Raw genomic sequence first — 23,676 nt, 5'->3', positions numbered from 1 at the left:
TGTGGACATTGCCTTAAAAGCAATAAAATCTAAATGTTCTCTGTGTGTTGTGGTTAAAGCAGGTTTGCTGGGTTTTTTTTGATACTTACCCTGAGTCACTGAGATACTTATATCTTAGTTTACCCATCTATTAAAAACAATTTAATAATACCTACCTACCACAACCTCTTGTGAGGGATTAGTAATGTTGGTAGCATGCTCCAAACTCCTCAGGTGAAAGGTGCTATTGAAGTGCTAAATATTGTTAGATTAAATACTTATTCCTTCTCACAAAGGGTGGAAAAGGAGCAACAATTCATACTTATTATAAATTACCTATTACTTTCCTGTGCTTATTCATATAAATTGCATTTTAGAGGAGAGGAGGATGATTCCTTGGCTATCAAACCACCACAGCAGATGTCACGGAAGGAAAAAGCACATCACAGGAAAGATGAGAAGAGGAAAGAGAAACGTAGACATCGTAGTCATTCAGCAGAAGGAGGTATTGTAGCTGTTATTATTTAACATTTATATTGCGCTAGCTCTTTGAGGTCAAGTTGATTGGGGCACATTGTGTAAGGCACCGTACAGCCATAGTAAATGTCAGTTGTTTGCCCCAAAGAGTTAGAGAAGACATAACAGGTGGATAGATTAGGGAGCCAGGGTGGAGGAAATGGAGTAAAAAATTCTGAAAAAGAAATGTGAAATTTGTAGGAATTCTTGCTTAATAGTTTTATGTCTGACTCCTTCATTTCTTCTGTTACATTTAATCCAGTTAAGCGGTTCGTGTGCGTATGTTTGGTTCCCCACTCACCACTTTTCGACAGGGACCTTTAGTCTGATCCTGCTGCCTTTGAAGTCCATGTTAAAACTTCCAAGGACTCCAGCAGTGCAGGATTGAGCCCTTTGTCTTTATACCTATCCGTCAAGCTCCTAAAATGCTGTTGCTGTAAAGTCATACATAATAATAAACCTTGTTTTCCTGTTATTGGTCAACTTTATATTTTTAACATTGAGTATGATACATGCAAGTTTTTATTATCATTTAATTTTATTTACAACACAGTTCTAGGTCAGGATTTTGCTAGTACATACTAAGACCAGAACAATAAAGCCCATAAAATTAGTGCTTTACTCTACTCTGGTTTGTTCTTTTGATTTTGAAGAATAGGAACATCTTGACTATAACAATCCAGCATTTATTTTTATCTTTATTATTAGGGAAGCATGCCAGGGTAAAAGAGAAGGAACGTGAGCATGAACGTAGGAAAAGACATCGAGAAGAGCAGGATAAGGCTCGACGTGAATGGGAAAGGCAGAAGAGGAGGGAAATGGCTAGGGAGCATTCCAGGAGGGAGAGGTAAACAAACCTTACTCTGCAACACCCAAAGAAATTCAATTAGATTAAAATTTAGTGCAATCTGATGACAGTGCCATTACCCCCATGAACATGCGGTGTAATAAGAGGCTGGGATCTCACCTGCACATAAGCACTTTTTGAATTGATTTCATTACCGGATATCTTTCTAACACTAAAGACTCTGTTTGCTGCTATTGTGCCGTAATAATTGGTGAACAAGTCAGTTCTGTAGAATACAGTGGGCTTCCAAGGCTCATTTAAAAAAATCAGCTTTTTAAGCCTGCTTATTTTTTATTTAAATTCCGACAGACTGCAGAACCTTATTTTAAGTTGGTCCCAACACTCTGTGCCAACTGATAAAGAAAGGCAGACTAGAGCAAATCTGTTATAAAAGATTAATGTCTGCCTCTGTAAAGGGCTGCTTGGGCAAGTGCACAATGATATCACAATTTAGTTGCTAGTTGGCACTGAAATTGAATAATTTAGTAGTCTATTATTGCAATAGTAACAGCTTTAGATTACAAAAACAAAAGCCCAGACTTCACTTATATAAAATAGGCAAATGAATGTTTCCAGGGATCGTCTAGAGCAGCTTGAGCGAAAACGAGAACGGGAGAGAAAAATGCGAGAGCAACAAAAAGAGCAAAGGGAACTAAAAGAACGGGAAAGGCGAGCTGAAGAAAGGCGCAAGGAACGGGAGGCCAGACGAGAAGGTAACTAGCTCAGTGTAAACAGTATAAGGGGGTGTGTTAAATGGAACAACAGTGGAATTTAGATAAAACAAACATCTTTTATATAGGCCATTGCCAGGGTTTTATTTAAAAAAAGAGAGAGAGAGAGTCTGGCTTCTTTATTAGTCAAGAACAAGAGGACAAAATCGCACAGGGGGATAAAGAATGCAAAGTCTTTGAGCTTGTATAGCTTGTTCTGTACTGTGGAACTCAGACCTATTGGTATTGAAGCAGGTCATTAGTCAGTTTTCAGTAGACACTGTATCCTTTGCTTACCTTTTCTTTATTTACGTACAAGATAAATGTTTTACTGGTCACTGATTTCCACTTAGTGTTCAAACTGGACCTGTAATGTTTCCAGTTTGCAGAATATTTTACGTCCTTTGCATCATACATTTAGGTGACAGTTGATTAAAATGAGGGATTTTTGATGTTTGTGTGTTTTTGATTTGTGCCTAGATCGAGGCACCAGAGAAAATAAGGACACTCCCCATTTGTGTTTTATCTTGGATGCCAGTATTACCTTTAATTATGACTCTTGTTTTGTAATCAGTTCTCATGCTGTTAGTCTCTCATTTGCACTTTGTACTAAGCTGAGGGGGACTGTAGTCTTTTAAGAATCTTGATCTGACAAAATGTTTAAGAACTTGAGGAAATTAAACATGGTATGGAACTTTCTGTTGCCAATGTGAGAGAGAATGGCTCACATTGTGTGCTTAGCATGCACACAAACATTGCAGCATTGTTAACTGTATAGAGTAAGCATTTTAATAGAGGTTTGCGTTTTAATAGCTTTTCCAATGTCCCTTTATTTGGTGCTTCTGAAAGTGAGACTAGAACCAGGAAAATTGCAGGGAAACGTTATGCAAGTGTCCCTTACATGCATCTTTGCCACTGCATCTCAGTCCTCAGCTGCAGCACCCTTGCTATTTCAGTCCTGGACCTTAGGCAGACAGCCATGTATGCCAAATTGTGTGGTAGCTGTATGATGAGAGGCATTGTGGTATAGTGGATAGAGCACTAGACCGGAATTTGAGGGAACCTGGATTCTGTTCCTGGGTCTGCTACTAGCTGATCTTGGGAAAGGTCACTTCATCTCTATACCTCAGTTTCCACACCTGGAAAATGGGGATAATGACATTTACCTGCTTTGACTTCTTCATGCTTCAGATATACTTAAAAGGGTATTGTCAGGTACTTTCTCTCTTTAGGTTTATATACTGTGCCCATCACTGGGATACCGGAGAGTCTTCGAATTAATAGAAATGTTTTTGAGATTTTGAAGAAAAAAAAAAATTTATTTAAGCATTCCCTTAAACTTCATGAGAACTAGTAAATGAAATTTACTATATACAAATTAGTCTAGCTTAAATGTTTACATTGAATAAAATACAGAAAGCAAACACTAAATAATAAATAGTTAGTTCAATTTTGCAAAATATTTCAATTTCAATAATATAAGGTGCTCTAGTAACTAGAAGTTAGGAATTGCCTAGACAGTATGACGACTGTGGCATTAAAACACCTATATAGATTCCACTGTGGTGGTCAAAGATTGATCTACCTAAAGCCATCTCTCGAGAGGTTGCAATTGATGCACTGTACTTTTTATGTTTCTTATGAGGCTTCCCTATGAAGTAATATATTAAATTTATGTGGCACCTTCTGTCCCCAGTCCGTACACTCTTTATAAAACTTAAACAATGCACAAGGATCACGTCATCCACCTCTGAAACATAGCCACCACTAGGGTGAAATGTGGCAGCTTTTGAACAGCTCAGAGCAATTCAGGACATGAAGTGAAGAGGATATTCATAGTCACTTGAAACTTCAGGGGGAATGTGTACAGGAAGAATGTAGTTACAGAAAGGAGTTTGGCCAAATCAATGGAAAAACAGGTTATAAGAATGTGGGAATCGACATATAAACCTTTTTACCAAAAAGTGAAAAAAATAGTATAGTTGTGCAAATATTGGTGTATGAATGTTGTAGAACGGAAATGGAAGGGAAAATACTCTGTATCTTTCATTACTCCCTTTGGAAGACTATTCCATAGTCCTGTAGGTCTCGCTTTCTGAAATTTTTTCCAAATATTTGGCCTAAAATATTCCTTAATTTCATCCCTTTTACTCCTTACTTGTACTCTCTTTCATCATGCTAAACAATTCCTTTCTCTTCTTGATATTTACACCTTTTGAGTATTCATTGACAATTATCGAGTCTTCCAACTTAGTCATTGCTTAGCCATTTTCACCTTATTTAGTATTTGATGTTTCCTCCTGAATCAATCCCACCTGCCTCTTAACTTTTTAATTCTTTTCTGCACCTCCCTCAGTTTGTCGACTTTGTTGTGGTAATGAGCGCTCTGAAATGAATGCAGTATTGCAGATGTGGTCTCGGAGAGTGGTAAAGAGAGGGATTCTCACCTCCTGCCCCTAAGTTATGATGCCTCAGTAGATGTAGCCCACATATGTATTAATTTTTTTTTTTTTTTTTTTTTTTACTGCTACATTCCATTTTAGAAGGGCACAGTGAGTCCTTATCCAGATCATTAGCTATCACCAAAGTCTCTCTCTTTTTTCTTTTCTTTTCTTTTTTTTTTGGAGGTGCAGTTAGGGTTCTTTTCCTTTTAAAAAAGAAACAAAAATTGAGCCTGAGACAGCTTGCCATGGAAGAGGAGAACCTTTGTAATTAGGAGCAGGAAAATGTAACGCCTTTTGGGTTTCTGTTTTTGTTTCTTCACTAGTTTCTGCACATCATAGAACAGTGAGGGAAGATTATGGAGACAAAGTAAAAATAAGAACCTGGAGTCGCAGCCCATTACGACAGCAAAGAGAGAAGCTTGAGCAAGGAGATGGCAGGAAGCCAGGTAGTGTTTGCACTTGGTAATATGCCATTGCATGACCATCAAAAGGACTTGCTGGGGGAAAAAGAGGGGGGAAGCTTTATTTTGACTGCTAGAAGGAATTCCATGATACTTTCTTGAAAGTATCACTCAGTTTGAGGGACAAATGGTGGCATGGTACCAAAGTATGGATGAGGAATGGCAAGTAAACTATTATCTGGATGATTTGCTGATGTTTGCAGGGACCCCATATCATATGCTGTTAAACTCAATCATTCTTTCCTTTTTAGTAATAACAAGTCTTGAGAAATGCTCACTAATTTCACTAAACATTTATTATGCCCTTGTCTAACTAGAGGGTGTATTTTCCACTGAGCTTTGGTGCATTGACTGTTGGGTAATAGGTATTTCACCGTAATTGTATTCATACATCCAGCTGTTTACTACGTCAGTTTAAATCATTATGTCCACATGGCAGGGATTTTTCTTCATAGTAAGCGTGCGCATTGTGGGAGGGTATCCCGTGGTGCTTTGCCTTGCTGGGCTTTCTACATTCTGGGACTTCCCTCGCAGCTCATTGTATGTTACATAGCAGAAGCAACTGGAATTCTGGGACGTGAGGTCAAACTCACAAATTCCCATGATCAGTCCTGCCATCCCATGATTCATCTTTTTATTTTTATTTTTTTTGTGAGCCAGCCCTATTTTCAGATTTCTGTCAGCCAGCATGAACAGAACTGTGCTCCATATCGCAATGCTGACAACAGCAGATATGCAGAAGGAGATGGAGATGTATTTGAGATCTTGCTGCCAGGTGGCTTTTGCTTTGGAAGTCAGCTGTTGCACCTCAGCTGTTGGCTGGTAGCAAGCAAGGATGGCAAGCATCCAAGTGGCAATGACCACATAATACTGAACACTTAAGGGAGCTCTCATGTTGGTGCGCTGCAGCTTTGGGATGAGCTCTGTGCAAATCTCTAGGAAAGTGGCCTTTGTCATCCTAAAATTAAGTAGCTACTGCTGGTCATCCCAGGTTTACAGAATGTTTCCCACTAGACAATGCTTCTTACCTGAGGCCAGAAATGGTGCTGCACTGAGTGAAGCTGCTCCAAGAAAAGTTCATCCCTAGGCAGCTCCTTGATCTCCTCTTCTGGTATCTCTTCCTGGAGGCTCTCAAGAGGTTTCTAAACACTGACTCTTTTGCCCTGCATTTCTTCCCCCTCAGGTTAGCCAGACACTCAGATGCTGATAATAGTCCTATCCTTGAGAAGCCTGGCACTTGAAGGAACTGGATGGGGGAAGAGGGGCTGATAAAATTAGAGTTGTGGTTCCTAGTTCGGTCTCTCTGGCGGCAATGATAAAATATTTTCCCCTCTATTTTGAAAGGCCATCCTCGTTTTTTCCTAGTCGCGGGAGAGGCTTGTGATGGTAACTTGTTTTCCACCTTACTCCCCCTGTGCCTACGGACCTTGTTGCAATGAACTGTGTTTTGCTTCTAGGATGTTTTGAGGAGTGGGAGACTGTTCTTGTTTGGACAGCATGGTTTGGTGGTATGTGCTATTACTTAAATGGTGTAGAGGGTTTTGGGGACAGAGGTGGGGGATGCAGGTTAGTAACTGCATCTGCACCTCTTTAGGCATTCCTTACGTTGGAGGACGTTACGCTGATAGAGGTGACCAAGAAGCAGAGAAGACCCTTTTTCGAAAAGGATAAGGGCAGACCAGACAGATATGCATACGTGGTATTCATCAGAATGGTTCCCTCCCCAGAGTTGCTGCAGGAATTGAAGGGCATTGTAACCTATGCTGGTAACAGCTACCAAAATATTGCAGTGTTTGTGCCAAATTAGAGCACTTTTTTGCCGATTTTATCTCCCCAGCAAACATGCATCACATCTGCTGTAAAATAAATACAGTTCTGCAGTGATCGTTCTTGACCTTGAGGGTTAAAAATGTTGTCTGTGCTATGAAATATACTTCAACTTGACTTATGCTATAGAACAGGGGTTCTCAAACTGGGGTTTATTACCTGGGGCAGCTGTCAGCCTCCACCCCAAACCCTGCTTCGCCTCCAACATTTATAATAGTGTTATAAATTAAAACCACTTTTTTATATATTTAAGGGGGGTCGCACTCAGAGGTTTTCCATGTGAAAGGGGTCACCAGTACAAAAGTTTGAGAACTGCTGCTATATAACAATGTTGCCTATGCTTGAATGCCTTAGTCTCTTGACATTGGTGAGTGACCGCTGACTCTTTTTCTTACATTTGTATCTTAATTCCCTCCCAAACTAAAAAGCCACCATTTGTATTATCCCCTTGAATACTCTTAGAGGAGAAAGGAGCTAACCATTGAATAATTAAGCTTATTAAGCTTAATTCGACTCTACAGAAACTGCAGTATAGTTTAAATATTACTACGATTCTCATCCTGTACAAGAAAGAAAACACTTCAGGTAATATTCCGGCTTGGAAAGTTCAGTTTGGCTCCCAAGCCATAAAAATAGCTCTTTGGGTTTCCACATTCTTAGAGACTCTGATTATTAACAGAAAATATTCAGGAATTGAAATAACCACATCCTCTGGTTAAAGTTCAGTTGTGTTTTTATTTTGTTGTAAACCTGAAAAATGATTGTAGTCACTGAACATGTTACTGTGAATAGTCAGAAGTGGTGCTGATCTTTGTGTTTGTATTTGTGAAATTGTGCTCTAAGGGTACTTTATTTACAGAATTAATTACCAAATTGTGCGTTCCTCACAATTCATGTAGTGGGGTTTATTAATAACTCAGTGCACTTTAAAAAAAAAAAAAAAAAAAAAAGTCTGAAATACAGTTCAACTCTTCCACTGTTGATTCTGCTGCACTGCAGTTCTTAAAGTTGCGTATCATTGAAATCAACAGTATGTGACGCTATACCAAGTACATTCAATAGCCCAGCAGGTACATTCTGCTGGACATGACTGAAATATGTGGCAAGGGATTAAAGAAGAAGAAAATCTAGGGTTCTTGTGTGTTCAGCACTTGATAAAGTAGAGGTAATGCTTAGAAACTGGTCTGTTTTTTTGCTTCTCAGTAAAAGAGGAGAAAACAGAAGAAAGAGACCTGCTTTCGGATTTGCAAGACATCAGTGACAGTGAGAGAAAAACTAGCTCAGCAGAGTCTTCGTCAGGAGGTAATTACACACAATCAAATACATAGAATTTACCCTAGGAAATAATCATATTTATGAGAAGATCCTTCACATGAGGGTGCACCTAGTTACTTTTGTGTTCTCTGCTTATCCCCTGACAGAATCTGGATCTGGTTCAGAGGAAGAGGAGGAGGAATCTAGCAGTGGAGAATCGGAAGAGGAGGAGGAGGAGGAGGAAGAAGAGGAGGAGGAGGAGGAAGAGGAGGAGGAGGAGGAGGAAGAGGAGACAGGAAGCAATTCTGAGGAAGTGTCTGAACAGTCAGCTGGTAAGTGGTAAAACATGACCACAAAAATGCTCACCCAAAGCACTTCTGTGCTTACAGTTTTACGTTGCCCACTTTCTTTTTTTCCTTGGTCACAGATAAGATAGAAACCTAAAACTTCTGAGGACAAGTAATATATTAGCCTTTCTGTATGATGGTATATTCAAGTTATCAATCTAAGAAGCCAAGATGGACAGTTCCGGTGATATTTTTATCTTTATAAGAGAGGTGTTGAAAGCCTCATCATTTGAGTAATTTTAAAACCATGTTGGACACTAGCAAATGTTCTATAGGGAACAGTCTTATACTAGCCTGTGGGATGGACTAGAGAAGTCTCTACCATCTCTAATTATTTTCCGCTTTAAATTTTATTAGATTTTTTTCATTTTTGAAAGAACAAATGGAAATAATACAAAAGAAATTAACTAAGCAAATCTAGTAATTGCTATCTGTGTGTCATTAATTAGTAAACAAAAAATGAGCACAACAATGTGGGCCTGACTGCTGGATGTTTTTCTATTAAATCAGTGAAAAGTAACCACCAAATTTTAAGAAGTTTTCTAAGAGTTATTTGAATTTTTCTGTCACCAATAATTTCTAAATTTTTAAGCTAAGCTGATGTCACTGGACTAACTTTCTTCCTTCCTGTGACTGCAACATAACTTCTGACTGTCACTAATCATGGGGCTATAAATCATTTGTTTCAGGTGTCATTGATTTTCTTGTGGGAGTCCTCACAATAGAGCCCTAAATCACAGTCAGTAGCACTTTAACTTGCTTGCATATTTGTTTCCAAAACTTCCATTTTAGGGCACAAATAGCAGATATATAGATATAGATATGAAATTTCTTCATGCACCACATTTTCACCAAAAGTCAAGGGTTTTTAAAACCTATTTTCAAAGCTACATTATAAGCTTATAATGTAAAATTGAAGAAAATAAGCAGAAACAGCAGCCACCAATGTTAGTGTTTTCCTGTTTCGAGGCTCACTTAATGTAGTTCAGCTCTGTGTCAGTCAGAGAAACTCTGCCTATCAAGTGAAACAGAGGTACTGGATTACTAACAGTAGATAGTGAGCAGGACCTGTAAAACTGCTGAAATGGCATTACTCCAGTGGTCGCCAAACTTTTGAGGATTGTGGTCCTCACCCTCCCCCCTGAACTGGGGGCAGGGCCATGGCTTGGGAGGGCGGGAATGTGGAGAGGAGTAAGGGGGCCAAGGCTGGAGCCACAGCTGCAGGTGGGTCCGGGACCAGGAGCAGAGCCGCAGCTGGGCTGCGGCGGGGGCTGGCAGCTGCACCCATGGCTGCGTGTGGCTCCATTCCCAGCCCTGACCCCCAGTCTTGGCCTCGAGCCAAGAATGGAGCTGGGGCCCAGGCCCAGGGCCAAGGCTGGGGGTGGGGCCAGGAGCAGCACTGCAGCCGGACCTGCAGCTGGGTGCAGAGCCGCGCTGAGGCTGGGAACATGGCCAAGCGTGAGGCTGGGAACATGGCCAAGCGTGAGGCCAGGAGCTGTGGCTGGGGGCGGGGCCAGAGCACAGCTAGGGGTGGGACTGGGTGGCTCTCCCTCCCCACCCCCCATGGGGGCTGGCCTGGGTCTGCTGCACCCCCCTCGAACTTTACTCCATGCCCCCCTGGGGGGGGGCGCATCCCACAGTTTGGGGACCTCTGCATTACTCTGTAACACTTGTATTGCTATTTCACTGTATTAAGCATCTATGTACATGAAATCAGAACGATATTAAGCTTTTTCTGTTGGACTGCATTCTGTTTTTTAGAAGAGGTGAGTGAAGAAGAAATGAGTGAAGAAGAAGAGCGAGAGAATGGAAATCACATTCCAGTTGGTAAGATGCAAACATTGGCTTTAGCTGTAGCAGTTTTTTCCTTTTCTTTTTCATGAACTATGGATTTTAATGCACTGTCTAGAATGTGAAAGGGTTTCAAGATGTTCAAGCCTACCAGGACTTGATTATGAAAAGTAGGCTTGTATAAGAAATCCTGTTGGTGGATGGGGGTGGATATTACTTCTGCAGGTCTAAGTTGAAATCTTGCATAAAATGAGCATGGCTTTTTTAAATCAACTTGCTAGTGGATTTTCATCAGTATTATAATCCACCACACCATTTGGTACTGTGGGTCATCTGTACTCAAGAGTAGACACACCCTGGATCAGAACTTCCCCAAAGTCTGGGTGAGAGTTCTGATCCAAGGGCTTTTTGTTGGCCTATTGTAAGAGTCAGAGAAGCTTGGATCTGGATCTGAACTTACCTAATGTTCTAGCTGTGATTTTGAATCGGGCCCATCCTCTTGGTACTCAGAATTGCACTATATGATGTGTCAGATTAAAGTTGAATCAGTCTTTGCATACTGTTCATATACTGGTTTAGTTTTTATAGCGTGCAATATTTAACCCTGAAAATGTATTCAAGGAACTATACCCGAACCTCATGAAATACTCCCCAAACATAGAAAAAAGAATCATGCTTCTTTAAATACCTTCCTTGTCATCTCTTAACAGGACACTCAAATTGCGTGCCACGCTCTTTAGTATCTCAGTTTTATGATCACAATTTTATTCCCTCACTAGTTTGTCTAAAACTAATTCAAACATCCCAAATAGCTGCCTGTTTCCACGACTGATTCTAAATTTTAAAGTTACAGAGTCAAGGTTTGATCGAGATTCAGCAGGAAGTGAAGGAGAAGAGGAGGAAGTGGGGGAGGGGACCCCACATTCCAATGCAATATCAGAAGGAGATTATGTTCCTGATTCTCCAGCTTCATCACCCATTGAGTTGAAACAAGAGCTACCCAAGTACCTTCCTGCGCTGCAGGTGAGGATCATTTCACAAGTGCTCCAGAATGTCTTAGATGGGATTTCCATGAATAGTGACATAAAATGATATATGTACTCTCAAGAGCATCTTGGATATAAAACAGTATTATGTCATATTGTCCAGTGCATTTGCCCAATGTCAGATTCATTATGTGCATAAACCGTGGTGGGGTCAACCAAAAGCATCTTGTGGTGTCAAGTGAGCCCAGGCATATATTCCATCAATCAAATATTCACATACAATATTTTTAAAAGTTGTGTGTGAAAACAAGTTAAAACCTTTAGTTTTTAAAAAGGATATAATACATTGGGATATTGTGATATTCTGGTGACCCCATCTGAAAATAGTTACTGCAGGTATAGGCAGGTTCACAAGTAATATAAATGTTTATTGGAATGGAAAGATGTCCCTATGAGGAGAGTGAAAAGTTTTTAGTTTATAGAGGAGATGAATAAGCAGGGAACTGAGAAGGTGAGCAAAATAAGTTGTTGTTTGTTATCATAGCACGTAGGAACCCTAGTCACGGACCTGAATCTCAAGGTGCTCAGCACCGTACAAGTGCAGAAAAAAGACAGCCCTTGCCCCCAAAAGCTTATAAAACAAATAGTTTGTCATTCCTGCTTTTTTTCACATAATAGAAAAAGAATGTTCAATGAAACTGAAAGACAATACATTTAAAACAGATGAAAGGAAATATTTGTACACAACACCTATTTAGCCCATGGAACTCATTCCCAGAAGATATCCATAAAGGCAACAGTTTAATAGGATTAAAAAAAAGGACTGAGCATTTATATGGATAATGAGAAAGAATAAAAAAGTGTAAGAAATATAAACTCATGCTTCAGGGCATAAACAAAAGCTCCAACTGATTGAGATTCAGGAAAAAACTTCCCCGTGGACAGTTCTTTATGTGGTTTTTTGTGTGTGTGTGTAAGCACCTTTCTCTGAAGCAACTTGTACTAGCCACTTCCAGGCACAGAATAGTGGACTAGATAGACCTCCTCCTCAGATCAGTATTGCAATGTTGTGTGCTAGTGCAGCAATATATGAACTAATATAGATGCAGAATACTGAGAGACACACCTGTATTATGTATAACTGAGCATTTGCTCTAGATAGATCTTTGCATGTTTTACTTTTACATTTACACTAAAGTAAAATGGGAAGTAATTTGTGTATTTAATATGTATATTATGCCACCTTTATTTTAACAAGAGGAAGTATCTATATCTGTGTTCTCAGCCTTTTTGATACCGGGGACCGGCTTGCTGCCTTCCTAAACTGTGTCAGGTGGATCTCAGGGATCAGTGCCGGGCTGGTTGTTGAGAAACACTGATCTAGACAGTCAAGATTGATGTGATCCTATCTCTTTTTGCTGTCAATGGCTAGGATCAGCATATGCTTAGGGAATCCAAATGCAGCTCATTGGTCTGCCTGAGACACATCAGTCTAAGGTGTGGAGCTAGTTCCTCTGCTGCTGAGACTGAAATCCTCATTTCTTCAGCATCTGTAGAAATGAATGAGGCTTAGGAGCTATTGAGGTGGAGTATTTTAATCTTTTTTAAACATAGTTTTTGTTCCTGAGAGGACACTTTCTTAGAGTACTAGGTAAAAATGCTTTGGAACAAAATATAGTTTTCCTGGGCATAGATCTATTTTATATTCTTCTGGGATAACAAACTGTTCATATAAAGTCAGCCATACTATGTCTTATATGTCTTTAAAAAGACTAATTTTCTGTTTGTTTTCTCAGGGATGTCGTAGTGTGGAGGAATTTCAGTGTTTGAACAGGATTGAAGAAGGAACATATGGTGTGGTATACAGGGCAAAAGACAAAAAAACTGGTTGGTACAAGTGTGCCTGTTTAAAACAGTGCTAAAAATGTTGGTTTCATTAAGTGGACTCATAATTTTTTCACAACACTTATTAAGCATTAAGGGCAAAGTGTTACGTAATATTAAAAAACCGTAAGTGACCCATCTTAGGGCTACACCTCTTGGTGATCTACAGGGAAGCTGTATGTTTTAGGGATCTGCAGTTTGGAAAACAAACACCTGTGCTTGAAGTTACTAATTATTTTGAATATTCTCTTGCATGCAACATAATCACTTTGTGCTCTCCCTGTTTTGTACTGTGGGTGCTGAAATTCTTCTGGAGGTCTTTTTTCTTCAAAACAATATTAACCTTCCGCATTACTATCAACATGATATTACATGCCAGTGTTAGTGCAGTGGACAATTTAAACATTAAGACGATGGTAACAATATGAATGAAATGTAACAACAGTACTTGTACAGTGGGTGATGCCGTATACAGTGTTAAACAGAAGGAGTCCAAAGTTGGATGTCATGCTGTCATGTTAAGAACTTGTGCTTGGCATGGGATCTGCACTAAGCTCTGAACTCTGAGGAGGGTGTCATTCAATATAGGAAAATAGTTACTGAGTCTTTTGTAGAAGGTAAATTTGAAGTTAAGTATAAACATTGTGCAAACTTAATGTAATAATACTTTGCATTTCTGTAGAGTCTTTTATCCCAGGACCTAAAAGTGTTGAAAAAATGTGAAAGAATTAAGCCATACAATAACTCTGTAAGGAACATAACAGGAAGTCTGCAGTAGAGCTGGAAACATAACCCACATTTCTTAGCTCTCAGTCCTGATCTTTAACCACAAGACCAATCTATCTCTTCTTGTATCAAATGTTCTGATATAATGAAGTGGGAGAATAGCTGGATAAGTGTGTGCTTTAACCTACTCTATTCTTGGATTTGATTATGTTAACCATTGTAGAGTTATGGTCTAAGGCAAAATCATTTTCTAAATCCTCCACTGAAAAGAAAAGACTGTTTAAAATATTATTTTTAGCTACTATTGCTCTTTATTATGAATGACTCCTTCCCCTCAGTGTGGTGTGCATTTGAAATACGATTCTTTTAAAGATATTGTGTCTTTTTATTAGACATAGTCATATAGAAATTGTTAACAAAAGTTGGATTTTTAGCCCTATAGGTAGAGATTTCCTGCTTCCGAGCTACTAGATTTAGTTGAGCATAGCAGGGTGATCTGCCAATTGATTAGATGTAGACACACCAATAGGTGTCATTATAGGTATGGAAAATGATTTAAATGGTTTTATAAAAGAAGTGGTTTGTGTGTGGTGGGCATTCTTTACAGAAATTTGTGGTTAGCTCACTTTTATTGTTTGCTTTGAAGTCCATCTTTAATTCTTGTTTGAAGGAAACTAAAGTTGTTTTAATTAGTAGTTAAAAAGCTCACATGCTGAGAAACACTTCTTACCAGGTATAAACTGTGGTGTGTATTTGAAAACTTAATAAATAAATCCAGGTTTTTGAACTTGCTTCTGGTGGTAGCTGTCCTGCTGAAAAGTTATCCCATTTGATACCAGTAGTGCAAAAGCCAAATGTGAGCTAATTTGCACCCCCCCCCTTTTTTTTTAGTGATTTATCAACTGGAAGAAGGATCTAATTTAACATTGTAATAACATATGTAGTATTAGTACTGCATCACTTCTTCTTTTCATTGTGTACAGCAGCTGACACAGCGAGATGCAAACTGTTTTATCATCTCTGATATGATTCCCCCTACTGCTGCTGTCACAAATAATACGTTACTTTCCTGCAAGCTGGCTGTTTTCACCAGAAGGCTCATATATAGATATATTTTAACACATATAAATTTTAAATTTATATATCTGACAGGCGGTAAAAAACAAACCCTGTCATTTGTAAACTTTTATCGTGTTGAGCAAAACGAGCGATTTGTTAAGAGGAAGTTTGCTCTGATATTTAGATCAGAAGACTTGGAGACAGGACTTATGGTTGTTCCCAGTTCTAACACTCACTTGCTGTAACTTAAACTTTCAATTCCTCCATCTACAAGTTTGGAGTAATACCATCCTTACAGGGATATAGAGTGAGAATTCATTGGTTTTTTTAAGTGTTTTAAAATCCTCTCTGAAAAGGAATTATACAAATGGAAAGTATTATTTTCTTTCAATTCATTGCTTGTATTATATAGCTGCAGTGGCCACTTCCTTCTCTAGCCTACCTGGCATGTAGCCTTCCTCTGAGGCTGACATTAACATTACTCTCTGAAATGGTTTACAAAAGGAGAGGTACCATTGACTGCTTGACTGTAAGTGCTCACTCACTTCCGGGTCTATGCAAGTCACCACTGCAACATGCCAAAGATATCTTTGATCGCTGTAATTGACATATATAATAAATAGGGGTACTTTAATATCTAATGATTCACATTTTAACTGTTAATTTTATATTCTTACCATGTAGAATTAATTCATAAGAGGAAAAATTCACCTCTGCTGGGACTAGCATAAAGCCTATTCCTCATTTAAATCCTGTATTACTTTTACACTGTGAGCTCTTTGGGACAGAGACTGCCTTTTTTGGTATGTTTTACAGTGCTTAGCACAATGGGGTCCTGACCCCAGATTTGAACCCGTAAGTGCTAGCACAATGCAGATAATTCACACTAATATTCTGAGGCTTTAAGTGGTGCTGGCCTTCTTCATAGGGGTGAATTTAACCCAAGATGCATTTCTTTCCTTCCAGCAAATTAAGTCCATGTTTGTATGAGAGGCAAATCATATAGTACAGTAGTAGTTTTGTTTGTTCTCTTTCCATTTGTATTTTATTAAACTATAATAAAACCTATAATCAGCAATCCTAGGAAATGATGTGAGGGGAAAAAATTGCTTTGGGTTTTATTCTTATCCATGACCTCAGTCTAGTCCAGTCTTTAACACACAAGCTAATATAATGCCTGGATAAGGACTTCCTTTGAAAAAGATAGTAAAATATTTACTGTGCTGTAAGTGTCCTCTTAACCTGTCTTTGATTAGATATTTAATTTGGGTTCTGTATTTAAGATATTATTTTCTTTGTAGATGAAATTGTGGCTCTGAAGCGACTGAAAATGGAAAAGGAAAAAGAAGGCTTTCCCATTACCTCTCTAAGAGAAATAAACACCATTCTGAAAGCACAGCACCCAAATATAGTCACTGTTAGAGTAAGACCACCAATACTTTTATATTAACATTAATTTTGTTCTTGAAGTGTTATCTTTGACTGTTAAAATGCCCTATAATGGTCTGATTTAAGTACAGTATTTGCTCATTAGAGCTTGTTTCTTTCAGTTTGCAGTTGTGTGCCTTGTATAATCAAATAGCTCATTTTTGTCTATAAAATCTGTTTGAAACTATAAAAAATGAACTTGTCTAAACACTTCAGTGTCATACATTTCCTGTGAATTTTATAAATTTGATGTCCCTTTTTTTACCTGCTAATACATTCCTGCCAGTCATCCTTAACCACTTATAAATATTGCTTGGTTTCCTTGATAATATGCTGTATTTGTTCTTAGGAAATTGTTGTGGGCAGTAATATGGATAAAATCTATATCGTAATGAATTATGTAGAACATGACCTCAAAAGTCTGATGGAAACCATGAAACAGCCATTTTTACCAGGTACTGTATTTCCTAGCATCCTTTAACTTTCCAAGCTAAAATCATGTGAATTACAAGAACATCAATATAATATGTCCCTGAATTATACTGACACATTTTTGGCTTAGTGCGTGACAGAATATATCATTAAGATGGAACTGTTTGTGAAAGCTCTTTGGAACAGGGACTGTTTCATCTTTCTACCTGTCTGTCTAGCCTCTCTATTTAGAAGCTTAGATCAGTGACCATCACTATAATATACAAGCGTCTCCCAAGAATCTATGGTTTGGATTCGCAAAGAGCCTATGGGGAGTGTGGTACCCAATTCCCATTCAGTTTCAATAGGGTAGTCAACTCCCTTAGGCTCTTTTGAAAATTCCAGCCTATGTTTTGTTTATATATGCAGCCCTTAGCATGATGTGGCCTTGATGATGCTCAGGGCCTTTGGATGCTACTGCAACATATATGATGATGGATGATGATGAAGCAAATATATAAACTGATGGGGAAGTTTCCTTGATTGATTAATTAGGGTTGCAGGTTTACTTGATTTAGTTAGTTAGTTCACTTCAAATATTAGGTGTCATGGGAAAGCTGGAAACACAGGTATTCAAGACTTCCTTCTCTTAACTTTATGCAACAAGATTAGTCCCTGAAAAATGAAATATTTGGGGATTTAACTAATTGTACCCAGAACTGCACCATATTCCTCCCATCTGAATGTGCTGCAGTGTGAGCTTCCTCAGATGCTCCTGGAAGAATTACTCTGTTCCCTTGAAGAGCAGTTCCATTGTCTCTGCTAACTTAGGCACATGTTAGCGTTATCTGATTTGTTTGACAGTCACCTAGGCATTGTGAGAAATGCCTGTTCTGCATGGGCTGTGCTGAAAACACTAAACTGAACACATTTCATTCACTATCTTGTGCTAAAATTCTGTAGCCAAATCTTGATACCATTTATGTCATTGTGAGTTTTGAATTGACTTCAGTGGGATCAGGATTTGGTCCATATTGATAAAGGCCCCTGCTTTCTTCCCCTTAATCCTGTAAACTTGTTGGTTCTTTTTTAATAATTAAAGGCATAACTAGTACTTTTTTTGGTTATGTATGTTTTGTTCTATGCTCTTGATTTAACTATTTCAAAAAGCATAGTACTAGTAGACTTCATCTTTCAACTGAACACACAAGGTTCTTTCTTTCATCCTTCCAGGTGAAGTGAAAACTTTGATGATTCAGTTATTGCGTGGAGTCAAGCACCTTCATGACAACTGGATACTTCATCGGGACTTGAAGACCTCCAACCTGCTGCTGAGTCATAAAGGCATTTTAAAAGTAAGGATCCAGTGTGTGTTTGTTTTGTTTTTTTAAAGGCCTTGAACTTCATTGCATCATAGCAGTTAATATCTGGATAGTGTGTTGCATTTCCATTCTTGCAGCTGTAGCATGCAAGAAAACCTACTGTTGCAAAATAGAATAAAAATTTTCCATTAGATACAAAGACTGCCCTGTCATGGTTGTACGATTTATGCTAGGATATGACTAATAAACAAACAGGGTTTAGTGGTCAAGGGAAATACTGTCTTGTTTTTATAACAACATAACTAGGAGCCAGATCAGGGTTCTTTTCCCAGCTGTGCTATAGACCATATGTGTTTGTTGTCAGATATTTGGCCATGTGCGTGTTCTCCCGTGTGTTCTCCAAGCTCTGCGCAGACAGCTGGCACATCAGACCTCGAGTGAACCACCCAATAAATCCACAGACTTGGTTCGTAGCAAAGGTGCTTGGTCAGGTTTATTGCCGACAAAGCACGGTGCTAATGCCCCAGCTCAATGGTTACAGGTATACTCGTGTATGCTCGTGACAATGGACCGGCTCAGTTAGTGGTGGGATTTTCCACTATCTCCTAGGCCAGACAAAGACATTTCCTCTGAGATACATCTTTAGACACCAATACAAACAAGTTACGCATCATCCTCTGATGTATTAGGGCGCCACGCATTGCCTTGTACCTGTTGGTTCGATCAAAACATCTCTATTCATCATGCTGTCATCCTGACCCTATCCTTAAGATCGGTCCGCATGTTCCTGTTATCTTTGGGGAGTGTGGTTATCGGGGTGTTCTGGTACCACCCTTCTGGAATGTGTTTACGTGAGTGTTTTGTGCCTAGCACCTCTTAGGAGTATGTGTTTTTGCAATATCAGCCCTATGCTTGCCAAATTCTGTGAGTAGGGCCTGCTTCTTGCTCATTACTTGACTTTGCTTCATATCAGCAAGGTTTTAACTACCTTAACCCAGGCCTCAGGCCTCTAATACAAGACCTTATGTTTCAGGCCCTCTTCTTACTACATGTGTGACCTTAAATAAGTTGTGTAGTCTCTGTGCCTCAATTTCTCCATCTGTAAAATAGGGATAACACTTTTTTTAACTCCCAAGGATATTGTAAGACTTAATACATTAATTGAAAAGTACTTGTATAAGTTCTAAATTGTAATATTTTTCTTCCCGTTGAAGGAAATAACATTAAAAGGTGAGTATTCATGCTTGGGGACAGATTATACATATTTAATTTATTTTAAAAAAATACTGGAAGGGTATGTAACAAGTAGGATCAGGCTATAACAGTCTTCCGCAGTTTCACAGCTTTAATATCCAGAGGCAAAATTACAAAGTTACTATTATTCAGAAACCTTAGGGTATTAATGTAGTGTGCAGTCTATACTGTGTCCTTTCCTAAAGAAGACAGCTCTTTTTCACACTGTATGAAATGTTGCTGTTTGTTATGTGATTGCAATTAGCACCATCTAATATCTTTTTTTTCTGCCATGAAAATTTACCAGCCTAGGGAGAAAATCTACTAGACCTTTGCCATGATGGTCAGTAATGGAAAAAAACCAAATTATATTTGCCTTACCAGTCAAAATAAATTACTCGTCTTGGATGAGTGAGCAAGCAGAATTTTACAAGACTAACTTAAATCAGTGGTTTATTCTGCTAATTCCTTGCAAACTTAACTTTTTTTAAGGGAGTGAGGGTGGAGGAAAATGACTGCACAATGCACACTGGCATTGTAGATGACACCAGCTTCTACTGTGCGCTTTTTAGTGGATAGTGCTAATGATGATCCATTCTCATTCAGGTTGGAGATTTTGGACTGGCCCGAGAGTATGGGTCACCTCTGAAGCCTTATACCCCAGTAGTTGTGACACTATGGTACAGGGCACCAGAGCTGTTACTTGGCGCCAAGGTATGTTTTGTCCTGTCTATCTGTGAACTAAGATGGCAATTAGTCTTAATAGCTTCTTGATTTTTTTCTCCTTATTTATTTTGCAGTTGACATACAAAGTATGCATGGATGATTTTTCATAGTAGATTTAGAGATGGAAAAATGTGGAGCCGAAACCATACTGTAATTGCTAATTTAGTGGAGAAAATTTTACTTGGTTTCCCATAAGCTGAAAAGGTTACATGCTTCCGAAGGGAGGTGGATGGGTGTAACTGTTCTTCTTTGGAATATTAATAGGAGCGAACTACCAGGGTTTTACTGTTAGAGACTGGTGATGTTCATCAGTGCCATACAGGGAACTGGATTGCTTGATTTTTGGAGATGGAGAGGGGACAGTGGGGGTGGGGCATCTTACTCCCATTCTCTACAACGTGTGGAAGCTTGATGCACTGCTTTAAACAGCAAAGCAAAGCATTTGGCAGCACTTCGATCACGATGTCCACCCGCTGTTTAGCTGATCCATACTGCAGACTTGGAAGAGGCCTTTATGAAACTCTAGCTGGTGGTCTGATTAGTAGAATGTGGGTTGGGAGAAAAACCACTGCAAGAATCACAAAAGTAGATGGTGTAAGAGTTAGAGAGAACCTATGCTCTGGGTCCAAGATTTTCATCCTCTCTTATTAATCAGGGGCTGTGCAATATGTCAGGCTGTTACAGGTGAAAAGACTACTTTTGTTTAGGAAGAGAGTTCTACTGTTGTGGTCAGATTTTTGCCCCTTAAACTGAGAGTATTCTTGGGGCAGAGGGGTCAAATGCAGAACACAGTGCTAATGTATGATAGGGCAGTGGCTAGGACTCCCTGCTAGTTGTGATGGGAATGATTCTCAACATGGGGTGAGAGAAAAGGGGTGACATTTTCGTGAGTGTCACATTTCAGTATGTAATGTTTCTGTGTATAATAAGTAACTATTTTATCATCCATAGTAACTTTAACTGGAGAATATGCATGGTTCACATGCAGTGAAATAATTATAATGTACAGTGACCTAAGTAGTCAAAGCATCATTGAGTTGGTTGGCAAACTGTGTCTTGTAAAGTAATTCCTCCTGTAATTTGTACATTTTATCTATTTTCAGGAATACTCCACTGCAATAGACATGTGGTCAGTAGGTTGTATATTTGGAGAATTATTAACTCAGAAACCGCTGTTTCCAGGAAAATCAGAAATTGACCAGATTAACAAAGTTTTTAAGGTATCTGATGCTCTTGGAGTCACTGATAATTGTTGTAGCCCAGCACTGCTCTAGAAGGATATAGTAAGCAAATTAACACCCCCTCCCAGCTCTGATATAGATATAACAGAGCCTTCTGTTGTTCAGCATATACATGTGGTCAATATGTTGTTAAAGATTGTGCTTTTATTTTATGTGTTCTGATATTTATCAAATCCATATATGTGGAAGGAACAAGAAAGATGCACTGTGGTGTGTATGTTCTTCTAAGATAATATTTTGATTTGCAGGACCTGGGTACCCCCAGTGAGAAAATCTGGCCTGGGTACAATGAACTGCCAGCTGTAAAGAAGATGACATTCACAGAGTATCCCTATAACAACTTACGCAAGAGGTTTGGGGCACTCCTTTCTGATCCAGGTTTTGATCTCATGAACAAGTAAGTGTAAATTTCTATTGGAATAGTGGAAGAACCCATTTATTACAGATCTATAATTATGGACAATTTCTACAGTCCTGCATCAAGGCATGGCTTTCTTTTTGGTTAATTTAATTTCTCAGGAAGGTGAGACTGATGCATCTCAAGTCTCTTGAATTATCAACTCTCTAAATTCTATTCTTGGCCTGCACATAGCTACCTCTAGTGAACCTGAATCCTGACATGTAACACCTCTTTTTACTCCACTGTGCTGGCAGAGCCAAGGACTGGAGTCCTAAAATATAATGTTTGTTTTCCAAGTAGTAGTTTAGATCATTCATATTGCATTTAATTATCCTGTCCTGTGAGTCTTCCCTCTTGCAGCTTACTGATGGCCATTGATATCAACAGTGAAGTCATAATGTTACAGTTAAACTGGAGGGGGTGGAAAGGAAAAGGAAACAGATCTTAGAATTCATAAGAGGAAAGTGGAAAGCTAGGGGGAAAAATAGTCATCTGTATTTTGTCAATTCTGTTAAGTCAGCTGTTCTGGTTGTCTTCATAATTAGTTCTATCTGTAGACCCCTGATCCTCTGTTCCCTGTCTCTCCCTGCCCTTCTTCTTCTTCTTCTTCTCTTTTTTTTTTTTAAAGGATGCTGGCAATGGTTTGAGGAGTTTTTTCCCCTAAAAAGTTCTCCTAGATTTCATGCCATGTGTATGTACCTGGAAAGGACAGATTCAGGTACCAGGTTCTATGGAAAGTCTGTGTCCATCCTTTTGTAAAAAAGGATTTTCAGTCCTCTCAGTTTAGCCACTAAACATGCTAACAGCTGTTGCTTATTTTTCTTTGGAATGAGTATAACAATATTACTTCGAATCCCTTAAGTAACCTGCCAAAGTCTGTCCTAGTAAAGATGGTTGTCAGTACAGTGCTGTATAACTCACAATTACTTAGGTTAAGATGGGTTTGTCTCTTAGAAGAGATCGTTAGTGCAGGATGCATGTATGTAGGCCCTGGTCCTGCACAAGCTAAACTTTACACATATTATTGAAGTCAGAGGGACCAATCTCTCTCTCTCTCTTGTTCCAAATGTTTGCAGTATGATGGTCATATTCTGCTAAGCTTGGTATATGGCAAAATAGAGACAAACCTTTTGTACTGTTAAGTGCTTGAAATAGTTGACCACAAATTGACTGGTCAGGTTATATTACAGAATTGTGTAAGAGTCATCCTTACTACAGAGTGAAGCAACATATAAAATTGTGTTAATTGAACCACTTTAGATCCTTTCTAAGCTATATCTGACTACTCATTCATCCAGATGCTTTTCCTGATGCTCTGCAACTCAACAAATGTATCTTCAAAAAGGGTTATTTTTTACTTTAGTGGTGCTGAGTGTGTATGGTGTTGGTACCCCTGAAAAATAATTTAATGTAAAGTTCCAGTTTTTATTTACTTTTAAAAATAATCCTTTTTCAGAAAATGGGAATATCTTAAACTGGATGTCTGCATATTTTTTTCCCCTTTGAGCTAATTTTTCCCCTTTTCTCTGCTTTTTTTTTTTTTAAACCCCGTCCCACTCCATCCCTTTGAATAATTTTCAGGTTCTTGACATACTATCCAGGCAGAAGAATCACTGCTGAAGATGGTTTGAAGCATGAGTATTTCCGAGAGACTCCCCTTCCTATTGACCCATCCATGTTTCCAACATGGCCAGCAAAAAGTGAACAACAAAGAGTTAAGCGCGGCACAAGCCCACGACCTCCAGAGGGAGGACTTGGGTATAGTCAATTGGTAAGTTTCCCAAATTGGTAAAGAGCCAAATTTTGAGGTAATCTAGCATAGAATCTCCTACTGTCCCTTCTTGTATCTCCTGGTGCTATTGTTGTGAAAACTGATAGACTGGACTGTATCACCTTATTGGGTTTGAAATCATTAGACTTACTAGCAAGTTCATTGTTCTTAAAAAGTGAATGTGGCAAGTGTGGTGGCATTTTAATATTGAATGAAGACTGAAGTCCCATGCCTGGTACATTGCAGGCACCACTGTGCAGAGGGGGAAGCTGCCCTGCTTCCTCCAATATTGGGGCCAGGGGAATAGTCCAGA

The 23,676-nt window shown here is 38.9% G+C and overlaps 1 protein-coding gene across 12 annotated transcripts in view; it reads left to right on the top strand.

Moving 5' to 3' along the window:
* LOC141974291 (cyclin-dependent kinase 11B) overlaps positions 1–23,676 on the top strand; it is a 37,985-nt gene that overhangs the window by 4,678 nt on the left and 9,631 nt on the right. For 3 of the 12 annotated variants that reach the window (XM_074933871.1, XM_074933872.1, XM_074933882.1), the window contains 16 exons: positions 357–484; positions 1,204–1,342; positions 1,901–2,055; positions 4,820–4,942; positions 7,988–8,086; positions 8,206–8,370; positions 10,147–10,212; positions 11,024–11,199; positions 12,959–13,049; positions 16,133–16,254; positions 16,609–16,714; positions 17,904–18,025; positions 19,832–19,939; positions 21,055–21,171; positions 21,441–21,589; positions 23,174–23,363. In XM_074933871.1, the coding sequence (XP_074789972.1) occupies positions 357–484; positions 1,204–1,342; positions 1,901–2,055; positions 4,820–4,942; positions 7,988–8,086; positions 8,206–8,370; positions 10,147–10,212; positions 11,024–11,199; positions 12,959–13,049; positions 16,133–16,254; positions 16,609–16,714; positions 17,904–18,025; positions 19,832–19,939; positions 21,055–21,171; positions 21,441–21,589; positions 23,174–23,363 (2,056 nt within the window). The remainder of the gene's footprint in view (positions 1–356; positions 485–1,203; positions 1,343–1,900; positions 2,056–4,819; positions 4,943–7,987; positions 8,087–8,205; positions 8,371–10,146; positions 10,213–11,023; positions 11,200–12,958; positions 13,050–16,132; positions 16,255–16,608; positions 16,715–17,903; positions 18,026–19,831; positions 19,940–21,054; positions 21,172–21,440; positions 21,590–23,173; positions 23,364–23,676) is intronic. The other 9 variants (XM_074933878.1, XM_074933877.1, XM_074933876.1 and 6 more) reach the window with 9 other exon arrangements.

This window comes from Natator depressus, chromosome 18 (genome assembly GCF_965152275.1).
Source record: "Natator depressus isolate rNatDep1 chromosome 18, rNatDep2.hap1, whole genome shotgun sequence".
NCBI classification, from domain to species: Eukaryota; Metazoa; Chordata; order Testudines; family Cheloniidae; genus Natator; species Natator depressus.
The sequence above is the reverse complement of the archived record's forward strand: the minus strand, read 5'-3'. Positions and strand labels throughout refer to the sequence as shown.